General features: G+C 37.7%; 1 protein-coding gene across 1 annotated transcript in view; it reads right to left on the bottom strand.

Moving 5' to 3' along the window:
- The window catches only part of cdh23 (cadherin-related 23), a gene marked incomplete at its 5' end in the record, with an annotated part of 329,690 nt that overhangs the window by 8,380 nt on the left and 297,037 nt on the right, over positions 1 to 24,273 (bottom strand). Inside the window, 28 exons of the mRNA XM_079843313.1 lie at positions 135 to 195; positions 361 to 401; positions 932 to 1,011; positions 3,224 to 3,344; positions 3,844 to 3,941; positions 4,077 to 4,333; positions 4,434 to 4,595; positions 5,411 to 5,674; positions 6,460 to 6,589; positions 8,046 to 8,159; positions 8,299 to 8,493; positions 12,169 to 12,380; positions 12,756 to 12,933; positions 13,774 to 13,893; positions 13,984 to 14,121; positions 14,610 to 14,779; positions 14,924 to 15,148; positions 16,428 to 16,544; positions 16,739 to 17,197; positions 18,265 to 18,468; positions 18,953 to 19,078; positions 19,915 to 20,017; positions 20,100 to 20,207; positions 20,309 to 20,518; positions 20,883 to 21,016; positions 21,138 to 21,318; positions 21,400 to 21,519; positions 22,765 to 22,986. Coding sequence (XP_079699439.1) covers positions 135 to 195; positions 361 to 401; positions 932 to 1,011; positions 3,224 to 3,344; positions 3,844 to 3,941; positions 4,077 to 4,333; positions 4,434 to 4,595; positions 5,411 to 5,674; positions 6,460 to 6,589; positions 8,046 to 8,159; positions 8,299 to 8,493; positions 12,169 to 12,380; positions 12,756 to 12,933; positions 13,774 to 13,893; positions 13,984 to 14,121; positions 14,610 to 14,779; positions 14,924 to 15,148; positions 16,428 to 16,544; positions 16,739 to 17,197; positions 18,265 to 18,468; positions 18,953 to 19,078; positions 19,915 to 20,017; positions 20,100 to 20,207; positions 20,309 to 20,518; positions 20,883 to 21,016; positions 21,138 to 21,318; positions 21,400 to 21,519; positions 22,765 to 22,986 — 4,550 coding nt within the window. The remainder of the gene's footprint in view (positions 1 to 134; positions 196 to 360; positions 402 to 931; positions 1,012 to 3,223; positions 3,345 to 3,843; positions 3,942 to 4,076; positions 4,334 to 4,433; positions 4,596 to 5,410; positions 5,675 to 6,459; positions 6,590 to 8,045; positions 8,160 to 8,298; positions 8,494 to 12,168; positions 12,381 to 12,755; positions 12,934 to 13,773; positions 13,894 to 13,983; positions 14,122 to 14,609; positions 14,780 to 14,923; positions 15,149 to 16,427; positions 16,545 to 16,738; positions 17,198 to 18,264; positions 18,469 to 18,952; positions 19,079 to 19,914; positions 20,018 to 20,099; positions 20,208 to 20,308; positions 20,519 to 20,882; positions 21,017 to 21,137; positions 21,319 to 21,399; positions 21,520 to 22,764; positions 22,987 to 24,273) is intronic.

The raw sequence follows: 24,273 nt of genomic DNA, 5'->3' as shown, positions 1-24,273 counted from the left end.
CCATATCCATAACGGCTGGGCTGGCTCGGCACGGAATGGAGTGGTTAACCAGAGAGAACAGTTTGGCCTGACAGTTGGAAAAACAGCTATACAAAAAGGCTCATATCACCAACATCGCCCTATCGCTGTCTCACCCTTCAAACGTGTACTTGTTAGTGTTGGGCATATCCAGAATATCCATCAACCCCTGATTTCCTGCAGAGAGAGAGAGAGAGAGAGAGAGAGAGAGAGAGAGAGAGAGAGAGAGAGAGATTACAGTAACAACACTAACACAAAGCCATATTTGTCCAACTTCAACATGTGTGAGGATTAATGTCTGCTTCCTCCAATCGGAGGGATGGGACATTCCCAGCATTTTACCTGTGGAGCCGGCAACAATTGCCTTCAGCTTCCTTTTGTGCCTATTTAAAACACAAACAAAACACTTAAATGCTTATAATAGAACCACAGATAACCTCTGGTTATGCATTGAAAAGGAAGTGAGTGAACATGAGAAGCAGAACATGATCTTATGTGGTTCTTCTTTCTGTGAGAACATAAAGCATCTTGTAAAAAGTGTTAAAGGAATAGTTCACCCAAAAATGATAATTCTGTCATCATTTACTCACCCTCAAGTTGTTCCAAACCTGTATGAATTTCTTTGTTCTGCTGAACTCAAAAGAAGAAGATATTTCGAAGAATGTTGGTAACCAAACAGTTGATGGACCCCATTGACTGGTATTTTTTCCCTACTATGGAAGTCAATGGGGTCCATCAAATGTTTGGTCCCCATTATTCTTCAAAATAAGTTTGGAACAACATGGAACAACTTGAGGGTGCGTAAACGATGACATAATTTTCATTTTTGGGTGAACTATCCCTTTAAGTGCTCTGACTAATCTCAGTTAATTCAGAATGTAATACATGCCATAATCTGTTCACAAATACTCACACTGTGCGGTAATACCAGTTCATCAGGATAAACAACATGGCAGCAAGGAAGAGTAAAACTGCCAAGATGATAATGGCCATCTGGAAGAGATAAAGAGGTGTTCGTTCCTTCTTTATATATTCTGTATTTATTCTTCATTCAGCAAGTACATTGGGAACACTTTACAATACGGGTGCACTAATATGCATTAATTCATGCTTAACTAATGCACAGATAATGAGATGAGTTAATGTATGACTCATGAAGAACTAAACCATTTATTAATGATTACTGCATCCGCAACTGATGAATATTCTATATGATTAATAGATTAAGTAATATATGAATTGATATTTATTAAATATGACATCATGTATTCATTCCCTAATAACATATTATATTAACTAATAATGTAAATGAATGCATTAATTACCACAATGGGTCAAAGCCATGCATCTCAATTTCCAGTTGTCTGCTTTAATTAATGATTAGCTAACGATTTGCAAAGGTATCATTATGTCATGACTTTACTTGTTGAGGCACATGTCATTGTGGTTATGGCTTTTGAATTAATTTTGAATTAGTTAATAGTCATGTGCCTCAACAATTAAAGTCATGACATAATGATACCTTTGCAAACCGTTAGCTGATGATTAATTAAAGCAGACAACTGGAAGCTGAGATGCATGGCTTCAACCATTGTGGTAATTAACATATGAATTTACACTATTAATATAATATGTTATTAGGGAATTAATACAATATGAAACATTTAACTAATAACAATGTATATGATTAATGGATTCATTAATCATTAAAATGTTCATTAGTTGCTGGTGCAGTAATCATTAATAAATGGTTTAGTTCTTCATGAGTCATACATTAACTCATGATTATCTGTGCATTAGTTAAAGGGGGGGTGAAATGCTGTTTCATGCATACTGATCTTTTGGCACTGTTAAAGACTTGGATTCCCATGCTAAACATGGACACCGTTTCATAAGCTAAGGTGGACGTTTAATGGGAGTATTTCTTTGCCAAAATTAGTACTTCCTGTTAGTCATAAGTTTCAGAAAGTTTTTTTCGATCATGGGTCCGCTTGACGTCAACAGGGCGGAATTTCCTTGTATGGGCCGTACGGACAATTCTACCGGAAGAGCGCGCGCGCGAGAGAGAGAGAGAGCGTGAAAGCAATAGGCTACGCCCATCAAAGCGCTGGCTCGTACAGATGGAATTTGCTTTTCCGGATCAACAACTGAGTTGCGCAAATATTTATGTCTGTTCCCTGCATTTCGGTGCCGATTGTTTTATAAACAAGGCCCAGTTCGACGCCGGATTTTCAGATCGCCTAATACTGAAGGATGGAGCGGTCCCAACGATAAAGGTCCCAACGTTGGAACCGCAGGTTTGACTGCTTCAAATGTCTGTTTTTGCCTATGCCCATCAAGTAGCCCAAACATGATCACGTATTGATCAATGGAGCATGCGATGTATAGTGTGTGTACATTTGTTTAGCTGGCCACTATATGTGTATGTTTGTGTATTGTAAAAGCACTCCAAACAACAATACACAAAGAATGGGGAAATATGTTGAACTAAATAAGCGCGGTTCTTCATTCAAATGCGCTACTATTCCATGTCTTTCTATGTAAACACTAGCCTGACGCGCAAAACCAGTCCGCTTACTACAAATCATGTCTTCACAAACCACGCGTAAACACACACACACACACACACACACACACACACACACACACACACACACACACACACACACACACACACATTGTAACACTCGCGCTTGACATGGTGTTCTAAATAACACAAGCCGCTAAACATATTATATAGTTAGTGTAACTTATACCACATAGTCGACGTCCTGCTCTAGTCGTTTTTGCTGCTGCTCCTGTTCAACTTCAGCCTCTGGGTCTGATTCCGGATCATAGATGTATGGCTGTATCTGATTAAAAGCCATTTTTTATGTTGAATAAAGTTTTTCCCCTCTTTTAGGGATGACGCAGCTTTCAGACGCACTCAACACAGTAACAGCGGCGCGCGCTCGACATTCTTTAGCTCCGCCCACACGATACGCCCCCAGCCGCACGGCTTTTTCCGGAAAGACTCGGAACAGCGCATCTTTCTTTTATAATTATAATAAAAATAAAGACTTTTCGGAGATATGCAGGATGCAGTGCTACTCTATAGGTACTCAAGATTGACATGAGACTGACTGAAACTGAGTGTTTCCCCCCCCCCTTTAAGCATGAATTAATGCATATTAGTGCACCCGTATTTGAATACAAACACACACACCTGTAAGGTGGTGAGGTCATCAGGTGCGCGTGCAGTCACGGCAGGCTGAACGTCCAGGACATTGTAGTTTCGAAACAGATTCCTCAACTGCTCCTTGTTCTCATCGATCATCTGAATCACCCTGAAAAACAATGAATCAATCAGTGAATCAATCGATCGTCCTCAATGGATCAAATTAACTGTGGATGAGACTATTCCAACGCAAGAAGTCATCACTGTATATGAATGTTATTATGGAAGGACACAACAATACATTTATTATTATTTATTTTTCGTTAACTTTTTTTTTTAAGTTGATCAAAGTTTTGAACATGCAATAAACAATGATTTTATGATGGATTGTCAGTGTAGAAATAAATGTCTGGATCTGGATCAAGGGTAAAAAATAAAAATCTGATAAAAGCCTCAAAATGTTAATGTGACCATGCAACAACAACAAAAAAATATGTATTTTATAAATAATACGTAAAACATTATATGTATTAATATTTTTTATACAAATAATATTTTATTGAATTGTTTTAAAAAATATTTGATTTTAATAAGAAGCAACCGCTGGGACAAAGTTCAAGAAACACCTAATTGACATATATTGGTCATGTTTGTTATAAAACTCTTACCTTTCCACATCCAGAATACGGTTGGTCTGCTTGTTGACCACATGTATCAGAACATCGGTTTGAGCAAAGTTTACTCTTCCCTTCTTATCCACGTGAAACTATGAGAATGAAATATCTGAAGTAACTCATTTGCATGACCATGACAGGAGACATATTTGATATAACTCTGTACAGATTGGCTAGTAATATTATTTCTCACAATATTAATAATGACAGAGCAAACACACATTTACCTGTACGTCATCAGTGTTGACTATGGCTCCTGTGATGTTTGAGAGCAGGTTTATGAACTCCTCCTGAAACAGCCGGACACGCTCCGGTATGTCATTAATGACTATTTTCACCCGCTGGTCATCTCTCAGAATGTAAATGCCCACTAGAGCCAAATCACTGTGTCCTGCCAGATCTCTCGCCAGCACCTCCACCACAAAATAACCCGGATCATACGCCATGAACAGGTCAAACGTACGGATGATTCCATCCGTCTCGCCTGAAAAGAAAGAAAAGCCACTAAAAATAACACCAATAAATGGCATTCGAATAAACGGACATTTCAACAGAAATGTGAAGAGTGTGTAGAGCACACAGACCAATGATGAAGACGTTGCCCATGTCTTCAGAGTCATTGGAATGCAGTTTGATGTAGCGGATGGACAGAATGTGATAGAGAACAAGACTGTTGTTGCCGATGTCATTATCAATCGCTTGAACCCGGATCAAATCAGAGCCAACTTTAGCATCTGCAGCCACACCTGACAGAGAGAGACAGAGAAAGAGACAGGTAAGCTCACACATACACACGTTTACTAGCTATATAAATAAGGACATACCATAGAGGTTGTCCCAGGGGTTGCTTTAATAATATAATTCATATAATATAATAATATATTACACCAATCAGTCATAACATTATGACCACCTTCCTAATATTTTGTTGGTCCCCCTTTTGCTGTGAAAACATTGAGCAATTTGAGCTACAGTAGCTCGTCTGTTTGATTGGACCACACGGGCCAGCCGTTATTCACTTCATAATGTTATGTCTGATCGGTGTATAATATAATAATATAATTATATATTCAAATATAATTTAATGTTGAAGTTTTTTAATTAAATAATTTATGTTAAATAAAATGCAAATATTATTCATATAATAAATAATATATATATATTTTTTGTTATATGAAGGTCTTGGTAACTTTTTACCATACCATTATAACTTATTTATGCTTTTAATCAGATGTTAATACATTATACATAATACAATAAAAAGCTAAATTAGATAACCAAAAGGGTTTAAAAGTTACAAGTAGAATAAAAGTTCAATATTTAGCTGAGGGTTTTAGACTAAAACAATAATACAAATAAATAAATAATAATAAAATAAAAATACAATATTTAATGTAACATAATTGAAAGTCCAAAATGAACAACCTAAAAACAGTGCTAAGAAAACTGAAATAAAATTAATCAAATAATTATTATATGTAATAGATTACAGATTCATTATTAACATAAAAATAATTAAATACAGAAAAAAGAAAATAGTATCAAAATAAAACAAATCTACCTGCGGTGTACTCCGGCTTTGTGAATCTTGGAGACTGGTCGTTGATGTCCTCAAGGAAGATTCTTACTTCCTGTAATGTGGGGTCACGGCTCGGGTCAAGCACTTGGGCCCGCTGTGACCTTTGGACTTTCGGAAGAGACCAAGTTCGGTTACTGGAAGCTTTAACGATGATGGAATACACTGGGATGTCTTCTCGATCCAGATCTTTCATGACCCATAAAACCCCAGCCTCACTCATAGCAAAGTTTCCCTTGGTATTGCCTCCTAGAGAAGAGCATTAGTAATGCAGTTAATGAAACGTTTACACTGGCTGTGCATGGAGTGAAAACTACCATTTACTGAATACTCTGCAGTATACACTTCATATGGCCCACTATCCTTTTACATAGTAAATAATACAGAGGCTTTTGTGCAAATGTGCAAAAAAATGTCTTAATGGCAGTTTGATCAAATAATGAATTAATATAGATATTAAAAATCATTGTTATAATTTTGCCCAGTTCATTTATCATGCTTAAATGGAAGGTCATGTCAAGCACACTGCATTGGAGGATATTCAGCACAGTAAGCTGTATTGTATTGCACATACAAATTTACTGTATCCAGATCTTTTGCATATTGTGCATGGTATACATTCTATATACTGCAGACATAGTAAGAGTAGTGTTCTATTTTGAACAAAGTCATTGCTCTGCTAAGTTTACAAGTGAAGTTTCTCAGAAATCTGAATTTCAGCATCTTCCGCTGATGCAATGAAATTGTGCAAACTGAGGAATTTATTGGCAACTGCAGGCGGAAAGGTTCTATATAGAAAAAGTCTTGACCTCCAGTAGTTGGTCAAGTGTTTGTTTGAGACTTGGGTTCAATGACCTTCATGTATATTCTTTCATTAATATGTTCAGCAGAGAGATGCATGTTAATTCAAGCAGTGCAGCTGATCCAAAATGTAAAGACATAAACTCCTTTTCTAGTGGTTGAACAGAGCCTAACACTGGATAAGCATGGTATAATGATGCAAGTGCATCTACAGGGGTTCATTTTTGTGGCACCTGCGATGAAATAGTAGACGATAGCATTAGAGCCCTCGTCCGCATCGACTGCACCCGTCACATTACCCACAACAGTCCCAGGAGACGAGTGCTCCGGTACCGACAGAGACTGATATTGCAAACTTCCTCTCTGAAATACACGCAACACACAGAAGTCAAGACTTAAGTAATAAGTGTTTAGAAAATTCCCAACAACACATGTCATGATGTAAAAGTTCTTAAAGGTGCAGTTTCAATTTCTGAGAAACACTGTCGATATTTGAAGTCCACCAAAAAAAACCCGCCCACAACATTTGAGGTCGGGAAATTCGGTCTGGACTTGATCCGTTGTGGAGCAACTATGCCCGAACAGGAGCTGTTCGGACCAATCAAATTGTCAGGGGGCGGGCTTTATACGATGATGGACAGTTGATGAACAGTGACGTAATCATCCACGTCACCAAAGAGCGCTTGGTTGAATTTGTTCTAATCCTAAACTGAGAACTCGTTCGTATATGCATTCACCTTCACTATTTCTCTCAGAAATGATGATCGTGTTGGTAAGTACTCTGTGTATCCTTAAATTCTTTTTTACAACACCGGTAAAGATCGTTTACACTCATCATCTTATTCTACTACTTCCAGTGTGCAGTTCAGTTGAGTTCTGTTGACATTCGACAACTAACGTTATGCGTCGCTCTGTTGCTCTGATTGGTTGTAGGTCTTTCCTGGTTCGGTTGAAACACGTTGAAACTGTAACTATAGCTAACATTACAACAACAGCATATCTTGGTTCTGTGAAAAGGCAAAACCAATGTTACTCACGTATGGAGCAGAAACTACACAACGCTGGAAAGCTTTTATAATATTAACACGATTCCTTAAAGCTACACTGTGTAACTTTTTTAGTTTATTCTTAGCTACAAACACTTAGTTCTTTCAAAAATATCTGTGCTCATTAATGTATATTTACTTCTTTCAAGTAATAAAGTATTCTCGTAAGTTTATAATATGCCATTGAAAATACATACGGGTAAGGGGTTTGAATGCCGGTCGCCATGTTGCCCCTCCATCTTGAAAGTACATTAGCCAAAGAAGGACATACCCGTAAATTCAAGCGTCGCCTTTCGCGTTTTAACACTCGATGGCACCGTGTCGAATGTTGACGAGGTCGAACTGGAAGCCATGTTAATCTTGGACTAAATCGGCCACTGTAGGAGTTAAAACGAAATCGGAATTGAGAGGAACAGAAACAAAAATTCACTGGATGGTCATATACCTTTTCACCACTAGATGGGGGAAAATATCACACAGTGTAGCTTTAAGTTCTTGTCTGATAATAACCCTTTTCCAGTGATATTCCTATGAGCTTTTCTCTTTTGTAATGTCTCAGCCATCTCTCTTTCTACAGTCTTTCTTCAAATCTCCCTCTCTCTCCTCCCCCATCATAAGTGGACACGTCCCCTACTGCTGATTGGCTACAAGTGTGTCGTGCTGCTCGGTCCAATCCACTTTCAGCAGCGTTTCTCAGAAATCGCTTACTGGCCTATAGTGAAAAATAGAGTGATACATGTGTTCTTTAAAAAACCCAGTGATTAAAACATTACCGGAGGTTTAAGGAAGACAGGTTCATTGTCGTCGATGTCAGACAGAGCCACCTGTAGTGGCTGCATGGTCTCATATGGGACAGGCTGTCCGAGGTCATACGCCACCACAACAAGCTACACACAAATACAGAGATTTAAATTCTTATTGTAATATTTTGAGGGGTTTCGTCTGCCTTTTATTTTCAATTGTGTCCTGAATTTTGTCATTAAAGTGCAGCTTTTTCAGTGGCCTTGGTTCAAAAGAAAGACTCACGCTGTACAGGGCTTGTTTCTCTCTGTCCAGTTTAACTGCAGTGGTGATATTTCCTGTCACTGCATTAATATGGAAGTTCTCCCAGTCTCTGTTTCCCGCTCCAGTCTGCAGGAAGCTGTACCGGACCTCTCCGTTCACCCCCGCGTCCTTGTCTGTGGCGAGCACTTGATACACCGACAGCCCAGGAAGCTGTTCCTGCATCGACACAGACATGAGAAAACACTCACTCATTCATGACGCCAAATATAGGTCATCCAATCTCTCACAAGCCAGATATGGGGAATCAAATACGATGTGACAGCTGTGACAGCTTTGGTTCAAAGTATTGAACAGTGAGAACTCATCCCTGTAAATGTGTCCACACGAGATTTCAGTCAAAATCACAAGCAGGGAATCCCTTGATTTATATTTTTTTGTTTGATGCATAAAAAGGTCTGTTTAGTACTTTTCAATCTAAACGAAAATCGAATATTTGCCTACTATATAGTATGCGAAAACAGTACACCAAATGAGTAACATGTCCAAATACATAGACATTGTAAAACAGTAAGCTAAATGTACCCGGAAGACCTACTACTTCTGCTGAGATTCTGAAGTGCGCATTTGATGGACACTTTTACTATCCCATGATGCCACAGGAGAGGATTTATGGCAGTGAAGCAGCGTAGGTCACGTGACAGTGACAACATGCTTCCGAATTTCTTTTTAAATGGTCCCAAAGTAAATTCAAATTCAAATGTAGTATGCAATCTCGGATGCACCACAGTTTTAAAGATTGTTTTGAAGATTGCACTTACTTTAAAAGGAACTTGCAAAGTTTTCTTAAAGTACTCAAAATATGATCAGCTATGACACTGTGGCTAACACCTTCGGTCTGGCTGTCAGATGAATATGTGAGAAAGACAATGATGCAGACAAAAGAAGGAACAGCTGAGAACACATCAAAGGTGTTGAGTTGTACTTTATAAGATGAGTGATGAACCCTGCCTTGAATTGCTGTAAAAAAATAGCTACAGTCAAACGACACCTTCAACATTTGCTCACATTATCACAGTTGATTCGCTATAGTTTAGAAAATAGTAATAAAATATGACAAGAACTCAGAGCTGTCAGCTGTTAAATTTAAGGACACAATTAGAAAATACCAATTTAGGTCAACCAATTACCAAGCAATGCTTCATTTTGTTCAGTCTGTGGTGTAAAAGGTTGCATTAGCAAACATGGTCAGGTCAAAGTGTCTGAATAATTTTGGTCCCAAATTTTTTATCAATTTTACTGGTAGTCCACTGTATGAAGAATTGTTGAGTATAATATGTCACAGTTTACTGTGTTTTGCTATCCTCACTTACATAAATGAACTATAGCGTACTGAACTATCTGGTGTCTGAATAATTTTTGGCTTGACTGTTGGCCTAAGCTTGGTCTGTATCTTTTTTTTTTTGGACAAGAATTGTGTTTATTTAAACGCAGAACCGTCAGGAGACTTTTCAGACGCCCACTCCAACTTGAGGTGCAAAATCCCACGAGTGCCGAATAAGTACAGGTGCCGAATGAGCTTCAGCAGAACAATAGTGAACGACGAACAGTAGATATATAGCCTACGTCAGGGTCTCTCAACTGGTGGGTTGCAAGACCCATATTTTGACCCATATTTTATTTTGAAAGACATGTGAAAACTGGTGACACTAATGTAAGAAATGCGTTGTTCTTATTCATTATCTGCGGTCAGATGAGATGTTATCAGGCTATATGTCAGTAAAACTTAGAAAAAATAATTTCCTGTCCTCAGTGTCCGCCGTTATTGTGCTCGCAGCACACACTCTTTAATTTCACACGCAGATGTGGCGTGCTGTATATCACTTCAAATATAGAGCAAAAGAAAGTACGAGCATGCAAAGTCATAGTTCTGTCATCAATTAAGTCAATAAATAACCCAAAATTTGGATTATAAAGTGATTAAATACACGTCACGTGTCACTGCATAAAATATTCTGCCATGTGAGATCACAATATAAGCCACAAGCTGATATGTAATTTTTTAATGCACAAATAAATGTGAGCACTGTGCATTTGTACTAGAAGATGGGCGCCAAGTTTGCTTTAATTTGTAAAGTATACAGTGGATCATATTTAAATGCATAACTTAAAATGTTGGCTTCCGTCCTTATTCACATTCTTGAATATGGGGATTCAATAGAGAACATTTTTTCCTTTACTGAGTTTAATTTATGTATTGTAGATTTTTTTTTTTAGAACTTTTGCAATTATTTATTTTGACAACTAATATAGAAAGTTAAACATAGTGTTTACTTTTTCGATTGCGAGGTTTAGAAACAGTCCTTACAGTCTAACTCAGAATTGTTGAAGAGTTCATTGGTTATATAAATAAATGAAGATTAAATAATAATTTTTAATTCAATTATTTACAATAATTTAGGCTATGTAATTATTTGCATGTCTCATCCATGAAGATGCAACAATGGAGAACATGTTATTATTGGGTTTTTGAGAACCAGAATCGAGCTGAGCAAGTTGAACTTTAGCTATAATGTAAGCCCCTTGCCTGGAGGTGAGGAATAACACAAAAATGGTCAAATTCACTCAGTATTCCATGATCTAATTCACTACTATCTCAATTACAATTAAGAACAAATTAACTGTATTCAGTTGTGTTTTAGGCACTAAAACAGTCCAGTACGTTATAGTCAAACTTGTATGTTGAATTGATATGTTTCCACCCACAAAATTGGAATATTGCATAAAACATTTGCGAATAAAGCAGCATTTCCATCCCATGTTTTCAAGAGAACAAAATCGTCACTTCCTGGGATATTAGCGCAAAATATCTGTAATAAAAATTGAAGTTGGAGGGCTCTTTTTTCCTCCATCATAAATGACTTGTGTCTCTGAGCATGCAGACGAAACGCAATAAACACTGTCATGATATCTTGCGTTGGGATGCCTGGTGTTTGGGAAGGCAATCGTGTGAGATGCTTCTGGGAGGTCATTATAGCAAATATACTATACAGGCATTTTTCAGAATGATCAAACCAACATTTAAAGGGATATTTCACCCAAAAATGAAAATTCTGTCATTAACTACTTACCCTCATGTCGTTCCAAACCCATAAAGACCTTCGTTCATCTTCGGAACACAAATTAAGATATTTTTGATGTAATCTGAGAGCTCTACGCAGTTTACGTTGTAAAAACAGTGCAGCTCCCGCGTCATCATCACACGCATGTGTCGTGGTGCTCACGTGAACAGCATCGGCTGCCGTAGAACTCGAAAGCACTATTTACAATGGAAACTGCGCAGGAGACTGGCACAGGCTAGAATGAAATTTTTGAATAAAGTCGTTATTCTTGTTTGTTTTTGCACACAAAAAGTATTCTCATTGCTTCATAAAATTAAGTGCATAAATAAAGTAGTTGAACCACTGGAGTCACATGGACTATTTTAACAAATTACTATTTTACCTTTCTGGGTAAATTGCTGTCTATTGAGGAGTCAGAGAGCTCTCGGATTTCATCAAAAATATCTTAATTTGTGTTCCGAAGATGAATGAAAGTCTTAAGGGTTTAAAATGACATGTTGGTGAGGAATTAATTACAGAATTTTTGTTTTTGGGTGAACTAACACTTAAAGATGCTGTGCAATGAAATTATCAATTTTTCAATTATCCAATCACATCCTCTGTTGAGGCAAAGCCACATGAGTTATTTGTTGCGCATTGAGGGATTTATTCGGTAAATATGTTCGCATTGTAGTTTCTGCGCATATCTTCTTAGGTGGATGGAAACGTAATGAAAAGAAAATATGCTTTAGTAATAAAGATAATGAGTGATTGGTTTTTCACCGTTACACACCTCTAGTATGAACATGATAGTGCCATTGGCAGGCCGCACAAAGACAGGCCTGTTGTCATTGACATCTATGACGGTAATTTGAAGACTGGCGGTGCCCCAGAGGGGCGGTCTGCCATGATCGGTCGCCACCATAGTCAGATTAAACGTCTCAAAACTCTGCAGTAACCGCAGGGAGCGAATCAGCCCAGTGTCAGGATCCAGAGAGAACGCATCTGTGATAGAGAGAGGAAGAGATATCAGCAACAATGTCAAACGTTGCAGTTGTACTAGAGTGGGTTTATGAAATTCTACATCAAAACTGAAGTGAAAATCCCTTTACTTTCCAATTAATTTCCTGAATTTGAATTGCTTTGTTATCAAGATAGAAAACAAGGATTACTGTAATGTGAACATTTTATGTGCCTTGGTGGAACATCTAAGAAATTATCAACTCTTTCTCTTGGACTAATGTGTTAAATTCCCCTTTCTGTCATTCCAACATCCTGTAGGCAAACTCCAGCTCATGAACTAAATGTGAGACAATTCTTCAATTATGATTTCTGCACAACCCATATATCTATATTTCTGTATGTCCGTGCGTGTTGTACCCGCTCCAGGGCCTTGTAGACTGTAGGTAAGTAATGCGTTCTCGCCCTCATCGAGGTCAGTGGCCTTCAGTGTGATCACCGACGTACCAACCGGCTCGTTCTCAAACACACTAGTGGTGAACACTCTCTCTGAGAAACGTGGACGGAAGTCATTTACATCCATCACTGTCAGCTGTACCTGAGAGACACAGAAACATAGGTTCAGAGATCTGATACAGATGTGTTAAAGGCAAAAACTGTTTTGGTTGTTTTGTCGAGCATCTGAGGTCAGCTCATGCAAAACTACACGCATGAAACTGAAACTTTCTGTGCAAAAAATGCAAACGTGTGCAAGAGAGTTTGATATCTAAACACTGGCTGGATAACAGGCAAACCAACCATTTGAATTCAAACATATATAATAAATAATGATGATTCATTTCCCAAAAAGTGGACCCAGTTGGCCGATTTGGTGCATTTTACTCGCTTTTGGTGTTTTAAATAATTCCTAAATATTATGCAATGTTTGCATTGTACATTGCACCAGCAGACGGTATTTTGATTTTCTGCTTGTTTTGCTTCTGTACTTCCAACTTCCTTGTACCATCAGAGTGTGAATAGAGGAAGTGTGAGCTGAACGCTCGGCCAACCCACGATCTTCACATCTTGTGAAACCTCATTTGCACAGCTGATGCTCTCTTCATATCCTTCTTAAACAGGAACTGGAAGTGAACGATACTCCGCCTTGTCTGCGTCATGGTCACTCTTGCTCAAATCATTTTAACCATGTTTGGTTTTTCTTTTATGTGCCTGTCGTAAACTGGTCTTTGCAGTTTGCAGAAAAGGTTGTTTGAATGTTGATTTCACATTTAGAGGATGATACAGGTTATTCTGGTTGTGTCTGAATGAGCCAGATCTTTATTTAGCAGCTTAAAAAGGGTAACTTATGCTGCCCCAAGTTCCTACTTTCATGTTTGGAAGTCATAGTTGTGATGTGAAGTTCATTAAAATTATTTTAGATGCAATTTCATGTTTTTACCTGGACAGAGTTTTCTCTGCGGTTGTTAGGGCTGCCACCAGGGTTGTCCCTGGCGTAGGCTGTGAGAGTGTAGCGGTCTTTGGTCTCTCTGTCCAGGGCAGACAGGACGTAGATGTCACCCTGATAACAAAGGACATCAGTATTGAATATAAAACATTATACCTGACATTTCTTTTTGTCTTTGCTTTGTTTTCACACCAACACACTTACCGTAGTGGGTGTGATGCCAAACCTGCCCTCTCCATCCACTAGCCCGTATTCAATGACAGAGAACAGGCCGGAATCTGCGTCTGTCGCAGTTACGCTCACAATAATAGTGCCGAGTGCAACATCCTCAAAAATGGACTTCTGCACACACATACACAAACACTTTGGTTTAAAAGTGTCTCACTGTATGCTCACCAAGGTTGCATTTATTGGATCAAAAATACAGTAAATATTGTGAAACATTATCCTATTATACTGATTTGCTGCCCAAGAAACATCTTATTCTTATTATTATCAATGTTGAAAAGTTGTGCTGCTTAATATTTTTGTGGAAACCGTGCTACATTGTTATACACACAAATATTTTCCCATATTTTTCAAATACAGTGGGGTCTAAAAAAAGTCTAAAACAATATTGTAAAGATTTAAAATGTAATTTTTGAAAAATGAAGAATGACATAAAATGCAGAAGACACATTTTGTAGTTCTAGCAAATCAGTGACATTGGTCATACTTTGCATTAAGTTATCAAAAAGCAACACAGAAGCATTTTCACTAAAGTCTCAGACTGTTTGACCCCACTGTACTTCCTGAAAACATCTGGGAAATAGTGGTTTGTTCTGATGTACCTGATATAAAGGTTGTTGAAAGACTGGGTTGTTGTCGTTGACATCAACAATGCGCAGATAGACAGGAAGTTCAGCGAAGCGAGGAGGTGTGCCGTAGTCCTGAGCACGCACAGTGAAGTTCAACCACTGCACTTGTTCATAATCTACTGTCCGATTGGCCACAATTTTACCTGTGGATGGTGATATTGAAAGACATCCACAATGTAGTTTATAGATGGAATTGAATCAGCAAGATGTTTTATAAAATTGACCCGTTTTTCAAATTAGAACACTGATTGGTCAATAGAAATCTTGCAGAAATGCAAATGTGCAACCTGTAGATGGGTCTTCAAGTCTTATGTAGTCTCCACGGGGCAGATGCAGGAGCTGGTAGATGATCTGTCCATTGGGTCCTTTATCAGGATCAATAGCCGTCACTGACAGCAGTGTGGTACCAGCCACAGCACCCTCCAGAATCCTCTCGGAGAAGTTCGCCACCCCGAAAGGTCGAAAACGAGGAGAGTTGTCATTAACATCCAGCACGTTGATGGTCAATTTGGCTGTGGAAAGAAATAAAATTTAAATGAGTTAGAGAAAAAGCTAATAATTATCCCCAGACTGGTTTAGTGCTGGTCTAGATTATGGAAACCATAGGAAGGAAAACCTGACAAACTGGCGAAGTTGGTTACCAACATGGCTTTTCTGGCAAAACTGGTTAACTTTGCTGGTCATGCTAGTTAATAAGACTGGTTGGGACACGTCGTCCCGATAGAACACATGATAGTTCTTTCAATAGGAGCAAGAAAAGAAAAAAGATTGTAATATGATTATTCTTAAATGGAGGAAAAGTTCAGGGATAAAAGGGGACCCATTATGCAAAATGTACTTTTACATGGTGTTTGCACATAAATGTGTCGGCAGTGTGTGTACACAACCACCCTATAATGATAAAAACCCAACCACTCCTCTTTTTTTTAAACAGAACAAGCCGTTTGCAGATTCTAGAATTTGTGACGTCACATATGCATAGGCCTAGCCCATGACTGCTAACGGACTCCGCCCTATTAGCGTAGACCCCGGCTTGAGTGAGCTGTACACAGTCCGCCATGTTTATCTGTTGTTTGGTTCATATTATTAGCATATCTAGCAGTAGATAATGTATATTACGCTGCTTTCACTTTTAATACAGAGATCAAATATACACATGCAAATTATTTACTTGCTGTTTACATTCACAGACATAACCGACTGTGTTTATATGAACTGTGTGTTTTTGACATAACCTTGTGTGTATTTGACAGTTTAAGCGCAATAAGACGCAAAAGAGAACTTAGTTTCATACACATCTGAAAGTCAGCTCTCTGTGCGTGTGGTTCAGAAAACCATTTGTCAGATGTTTAGGTTGATATGGCTTTAAAACGCATGCAGATAATAATCATGAAAACTTTCATTATGATGAATAACTGCAATGTCACGTAAGCGTGACCGCGATACAGATAATCATCAAATGTTTTAATTTTTGGCAGAGTATCGGAAGCACGAGCTGTACAGGCTCAGCCCTTTTCTGGAAAGCAGCTCATTTGCATTTAAAGACACATGCACGAAAACAGCATGTTTTTCCTTCCGCTCATAAATGGGCATTTACAACATGGTATTATAAATTATCTGTGGGATATTTTGAGCTGAAACTTCACAGACACATTCTGGGGACACCAGAGACTTATATTACGTCTTGTAAAAAGAGGCATGATAGGTCTCATTTAAATAGATGAACAACATAATAAAAAAGGTAAGAGACAAAGACAGAAAGAATAAAGTAGACAGAAAGATCTTTCTTACCATTAGGTACACTGACTGACATGTCAATAACATCGCTGGCGTTGTCATGCACCGAAATAATGATCTCAAAAGTGGCAACCAGCTCTCGGTTCAAAGGGTTTCGTACAAACACAGCACCTGAGAAGATGGACACAAATATTAACACAACAGGGTTCATTTTATCAGTAGAAAATAGATTACTAATAAAAATATACAGTGTTTAGTTGCTGAATTCCAGAAGAAGAGTTACATGTGACATCTCAGAGGAATGAAAGTGCAACTTCTGCAATAAAAATGTCTTATAATGTAGTTTGTAAGACATAATCGATCACCTGTATGAAAGTCAATCCCAAACGACTGCTGCAGCCCATCCACTGGATTATTCCCATCATCCTTTGCTTCCACAGAGATGATGTAATACTCTAGGCGGGGACGTAGATCAGGGTCCTCGGCGGTGAGCGTAGCTACGACCTCTCCAGGTGGAGTTGACTCGTTAACGCTGATAGTCTGCACAGGGCGTATGAAACGAGGACGAGAGTCGTTGACATCATCTAGGACAACAGACAATGTCGCCGTCCCAGATAGAGAGGGCGTGCCTCGGTCAGTTGCTATGACCACCAGCCGGTACGAGCTACGCTCCTCTCGGTCCAGTGTAGCATTGCCGACCAGAACCGCACCAGAGAGAGCGTCAACGATGAAACGGTCTTGAGCGCCGGTGTCTAACCGATACTGCAGCCAACCGTTAGAGCCGGCGTCAGCGTCACTCGCCGAGAGCTGCGTTACTACCACACCTGAAAATACACACAACGGCACATAACACACCTTTAACACAATAGCATGTATTTATGAGTGTGTGTGTGTGTGTGTATATATATATATATATATATATATATATATATATATATATATATATATATATATATAAATATATATATATAAATCAATAGGACACAGATATTTATTTATTTATTGTTATTTTAGTATTATTTATATACAATTATATTATTTATTAATATTTTAAACTAGCTTTAACTTTTATATTTTCAGAGGCTCTTTAATTTTATTTAAAGTTTTAGTAATTTTATGTGCTTTTGTCTTTTTCATTATTTAAAAATATATTTTCATAAAGCTTTAATTAATTTTATTTCAGCTTTAGTAAATGTAGTACTTCATATTAAACTTATTTATTCCAGTTAGTAGCAATTTTTTTTTCAATTTTTCATCTAATATTTATATTTATAACACAAATATACACAATAAATTAAATTGTATACATTAAAACAGTCATACATAATAAATAAATCATAAATTACTTAACTATTAATTAACCTAAATATTAAAATTATTATATGTATTATTGTTATTAAAGGCTTCACCCAAAAGTTTAAATTCTGTCATTAATTGCTCACCCTCATTTTAATGAAATCTGAGAGCTTTCTGTCCCTCCGTTGACAGTTTACGCAACTTCAAGCCCCAGAAAGGCAGTAAAGACATCTCTAAAGTAATTATTATGACTCCAGTGGTTTCGCCTCAATTTTATGAAGCAACGCGGGTACTTTGTTTGAACAAAAAAAAAAACATTGCATGATGCGAGAGCAGATGCTGTTATATGAAAGAGATTAACATTTTGTAAATAAAGTGGTACATTAGGGTGAGTAATTAATGAGAGCATTTTAATTTTGGGGTGAACTAACTCTTAAATATATTATAAATAAATATGTATTTATTTATTTATTATATTAATAACAATGACACACACTCCCACTCCCATTATACTGCAAATGGGACCAACAAACCAGATTAAACTAGTTCCTCTACCAGTTAATCCAACTCCATCAGTTGATACTGTATCTCTCACCTGTGGGGCTGTTCTCTGGCAGGTGTACAGTGAAACTGGATGGATTGAAAACAGGTGGGTTGTCGTTTATATCGAGGATAGTGATCGTGAGTGGAACGCTGCTGTTTAAACCTCCCACATCCTCGCCGAGCAGAAACAGCTCCACCCGCGGCACAGAGAAAGCCTCCCGGTCCAGCACAGCACCCCCACGCACTGATACCACCCCTACAGACAGAGAGAGAGGGGGTGTGAAAGAGAATGTGTCACGAGTGGGAGTCGTGCTTGATTATGAGAAACTGTGGGTGTATAAGAGGTGGGAGGACTGTTATCAAGTATATCTGACACCACAGAAAACAAGTATCTGTAAGTTAAAGGCATGTTAAACACTGAAAAAACACATTGCTCTGTTCTTTTGAGCATCTCAACCAGCATAACATGGCAACACTGACTCAACCAATGCTTGAGTTTGGGTAGGACTATCTGTTTTTCAACCAATGGCAGACAGGCCCATGTATGAAAACAGTTATTATTACTTTTCCAATTCTGTTTGGTGATCCTCAATACATTTTAAAATAAATCAATGGACTATATTAACACACACACACACAACCCCCCCCCCCCCCCCAACTATTTCAAAATACTACATCAGTGTGACCTGTTGAACTTAATATTAGTTCTTTTGATATAACATCTGTGCTGAACTTCTGACCTGTGAGGGAGTCTATAGAGAAGAGGTCCACTCTGGCTCCCAGGAGACGATACCTCACCACTGCATTCACCCCAATGTCTCTGTCCTCTGCTAGAACTGGGCCGTTCAGAATCAACACTGTGGTGCCTGATGGACAGACAGACAGAGAGAGGGAGGCTCGGAGATATTGTTTGTGATTCACACCCTGTTCACACCCTCGGTGTATGTTATATTAGTCAAATATTATTGATTGCACTGACACTATCTGATGAGAACAAAACTTGAATTGAGCTAGATGATGACAATATTATCTTGTGCTTTTAAAGTTGTTTCATCATTAATGAAAAAAAGCTTCTTCCCTGTCTTTGAAGGGACAATCTTTGCACAATCTTTTATTTCTAAGGGTGTGTTTACACTTGGCATGTTTGGTTCAATTCAAATGAACCTGGTGCGATTGCTCTGTTAGTGCGGTTCAGTTGAATAAGTGTGAACGTTGCCATCCGAACCCTGGTGCACACCAAACGCTGAAAAATGGGTCTTGGTCTGCTTCCAGCCGAACTCTGGTGCGTTTCGAATTAAATATGAACGCAACACGGACCAAAGACACGGGACACCCTTGTCATAGTCGCATTTGCCCATCACAGTTCAGTACAGGCATCAGAACCAATGCCTGGTAGCAGATCTTTGTTTGTGTGTGTGACGGAGGGATTCCTGCCGCTGTTTTGACTCCTTTACACATTTTATAAGCTCTTCACGAGTTCTCAGTTGATCAAACACCATCATATGTAGGCTACACACATGCATTTAGCCCAGAATACTGCATTGTTTTGGATGTTCGGTAAGCTCCGTTGCGAAATATACGTAATAAAAGCTGACCAATCAGGTTGTGAACATTTCCCGATGCCTGTAGGACCAAACGAACCAAACTACAAGTGTGAACACATCCTAAGAATCAGGATGTGGTTAGCGAGAACATTTGGTACCTGTGATTGAGTTTTCACTGATTTCGCCCCTGTAGCTGGTCTGGGTGAAGATGGGCCTGTTGTCATTCACATCCAGCACAGTCACTACCAACAACTCTGAGTCCTGAGCAGAGAGAAAGGAGTCTCATTGCAGTGTCCACCTGATTGTGATATTCACACAGTCTGTGTTGTGTCATGTTATTTACCCTGCGTGCGATGCGAGGGTTGTCTGGGTTGTCTTTGACGGTGATGGTGAGGCTGTATTCAGCCACTCTCTCTCTGTCCAGCGGCCTGTTCACCTGAAGCACACCTGACTGGAGGAGAGAGCACATCAGTATGTTCACTATTACATTACTATTTCCTGCTCTTATTCTTTGCCTCTGCTGTTTTTGTCCCGTATCCCTCTTCCTCTTACAGTCTCATTGATGTAGAACGATCCATCAGTGTTGCCAGCAGTGATGCTGTACGTGAGGAGAGCGTTGCGGCCGTTGTCTGAGTCTTGCGCCCGTACTTGAGTGATGGAGGTGTAAATCGGAGCTCCCTCACTCACGCTGGTGTTATACGGTAAGTTGAGCAGGACGGGGTCGTTATCATTAATGTCCAACACCTGAATGCCCACTACCACCTGATACAGAAAAACAAAACCACCACATGAATGAATTATGGATGAATTATATTACTAATTCACATACCAACTACACTAAATAGTATGCAAGATTAGAATTAATGTGGCTTGAAACAAACAAACGTATCAGTAAACATATCAATGTAACAATAACATGAATCAAACGATGTCACTGTTAACATTAGTTAATGCACCATGAACTAACATGAATTGGGTTACCATACTTGGCCTTCATATTAAAATTGTGTGTCGCAATACTGGCATATTGCCTTTCCGCATACACAAATGTATGTCCTTTTCCATTAGTTCATACTTTTGTGCGTAGTAGAAGAACATGAACTGAGATGTGTGTGTGGGTGCATACCGTAGCGCTGAGCGCTGGCGTTCCCAGATCTTTGGCAGTAATAGTGATGTTGTAATAGGCGATAGTTTCTCTGTCCAGCTCTACATCTCTCCTCACTCTCAACTCACCCTCAACTGATGAAATTACAAACTCATCTGGGATTAAGAGAGACAGAAAGAAAGGAATAAAAACATTTTACTGCAGACAAAAAACACAAGAAATATCAACGCTAATACTTTTTTGATTGGATCTGAATCAGTTATCCATCACACACACTTTTCAAGTCCCCTGCGGTGATGCTGTACTCCACTTTTCCATTGGATCCAGAGTCGGCATCCGTGGCTTTAGCGGTCCAGACACGTGGGCCCGGCTGACCCTCTGGGATTTCAAACAGACCTTCGAATGAACTCGGGAAGATGGGTGCGTTATCGTTCACGTCCACCACGTTCACCAGGACCTGCGGTAAAGGACAGTGTGTGAGTGTGATATAAAGGAATCAAGAAGTTTATAAATGTGTGTGTAGCAGACGTGAACTCACTGTGGTGCTGGAGGTCAGTCTAAACTGAGGTATAGGACACTGATCTGAGGCTGTGACCGTCAGCACATAGTGACCATTACTGATCTCATAATCCAGTTCCCTAATGACCACAATCTGACCCTGTGAACACACACAAACACACAATGAGCACACACAGCAGTGGAGGATCATGCTCAGGAAACGGTGTCATTTGTGAGCTATCAAGTCTTCTTTTAATATTTTACTTTTTATTTCACAAGGATGCATTAAATTGGTCAAAAGTGAAGTAAATACATTTATAATGTTACAAAATATTTCTATTTCCAATAAATGCTGTTCTTTTGAACTTTCTAGTCAGCAAATTGTCTTGAAAAAAATTGTATCAGCGTTCCCACAAAAATATTAAACATCTGCAGCACTGTTTTCAACATTGATAATAAGAAATGTTGAGCAGCAAATCATCATATTAGAATGATTTCTGAAGGATCATGTGACACTGAAGGACTCTAAGAGTAATGAGTGCTGACAATTCATCTTTGATCACATGAATAAATTACATATTCAAATAGAAAGCAGTTCATTTAAATTATAATAATATTTCACAATATTACTGTTTTGTATTTTTGATCAAATAAACACAGCCTTGAGGAGCATAATGTTTTCAAAAACCTTTAAAACAATCTTTAGTAGTGTGATAAACAGGTAATTGAACACAAATGATTTAAATGATTTGGCTCTTAACATTCATTTTAAAATGTTAATTGATTTTTATTTTATTTTAATGACATTAAAATATCATGCTTTCTTTGCCTATGCAGTATTATTTTCATATTTGAGAGGGAAATATCACAACATTTTTGACCACATTCTTAAAGTTTTGCATTATGTTTACATTATGTTGCCATTTTCAGGCTCAGATATGATCAGGTATAGTGTACTCTGGTTATTTTGCAAATTAGTTACCTATGTAATCTATACAAATTCTAAGTATATGAATTCAAAAATGACTGCTGGTTTAAAATAAAGCAGCGCTATAAAACTATGCTTAGAGTTAGTAATGATAAATAAAAGAAGTGATATATGCATATGTTGAAACCACATATTAAGGATTTGCGGTAACAGTTTAAGAATATTTTTTACATATTCACTAATCTGATTATTCGGTGGGCCATTCACATTTGGCCACGTGGGGCTGAGGTAGGAAAAAAGGATTTCTTGAATCTTAAACATTAACCTTTTCAAATAAAGTTATAAAAATTCCCTGACATTTTCAATATTTTCTAAGAATGACTAAGAATAAAAAATAAACTGCAAAAAAATAATCCAATAACACCAAACACATCAGTGTATCTAAACCAGTCCTTGTTTCCTGTCTGACTGTCTCACCGTTATGCTATTGATCTGGAACGTCTGGGCCAGGTTGCCCTTGGAGATGGCATAACGGATGGTTCCGTTGAGTCCTTCATCAGGGTCGATGGCAGTAACTGTGGCGATAATGGCTCCTACAGTGTTTGGCCCCTCTCTGAGCTCCGTCAGAAACTCTTCCATCGGAAACTCTGGTGCGTTGTCATTTTCATCAATTATACGCACCCACACGGTGGTGGAAGTCTGTCCACACACACATAAAAAAATACATATATATATATATATATATATATATTACACACACATATATTATGTAAGTGCAAACTTTTATGTTAGATGCGTTAAATCATAATTAATCGATTTGACAGCACAGACACACACACACACACATATATATATATATATACATATATATATATATATATATATATATATATACATATATACATATATACATATATACATATATACATATATACATATACATATATACATATATACATATACATATATACATATATATATATATATATATATATATATATATATATATATATATATATATATATATATATATATATATATATATATATATATATATATATATATATATACATAAATATAAACATGTCCCTTATAAATAAACAGTGTTGAACAATAAAACACTATAACTACTTCAGGTAACACTCTATTTTACAGTGTCCTTGTTACATATGTTACATGTACTGTATTTACTGTAGTAATAACAGGAAATGATGTATAATTACATGTAACTAAACCTAAACCCTAATTATATAATACATGTTGTTAATTAATATTACTCAGTACTTAAATGTATAATTACACTGTAACAAGGACACCTTAAAATAAAGTGTAATCCTACTTCAAATAAGTAAACTTATGAAATATACTATTTAGCAAAAACAAAACAAAAAACTATATTTACATAAACATGAGGCATGTCTAGATAGCAGGGCAATGTTTATTCTCCTGGATGAAAGTATTTGCATGTTTTCTTCTGAACAGACTATACACCAGTGTGGAGTAACCTTAGATCACTGTATCACAGTGAACTGGTGTAGCAAGTTTGAATTAGATTTGCATAACCTGATGGTGTGTACAGGTTACTGATGTGTGCATGTGTGCTATCAATAGGCATTCAAACCGATACCATGTCTCCCCACAAAATTCACTCAAGTGCAGAAGCTGAAATGTGGTCATTCTGAATATGATCTCAAGAGGAACATAGTACAAAATCAAGAGTCATACAAAGTCTGTATATATCCAGATTAATTATCATTAAAAATATGGTCTCAATGGGCTTAAAAATGTCTATTTAATATAAATTATGCAGATTGATGAACTTTCAAAAACATACAGGAAATGTGGATGTTTCAATTAAATGATAATTATATTACTACATATTACAAAAAAATATAATTTTAATTATAATGGTTGAAAACATTTACTATAATTCAATGCATTCAAAAATGTACTCTAACTTTAACCATAGTATTTGTAGTCTAGTGG

Source organism: Gobio gobio (genome assembly GCF_949357685.1).
Source record: "Gobio gobio genome assembly, chromosome: 18".
Classification (NCBI taxonomy): Eukaryota; Metazoa; Chordata; class Actinopteri; order Cypriniformes; family Gobionidae; genus Gobio; species Gobio gobio.
Note: the sequence above shows the minus strand (reverse complement) of the source record. Positions and strands in the feature narration are given on the sequence as shown.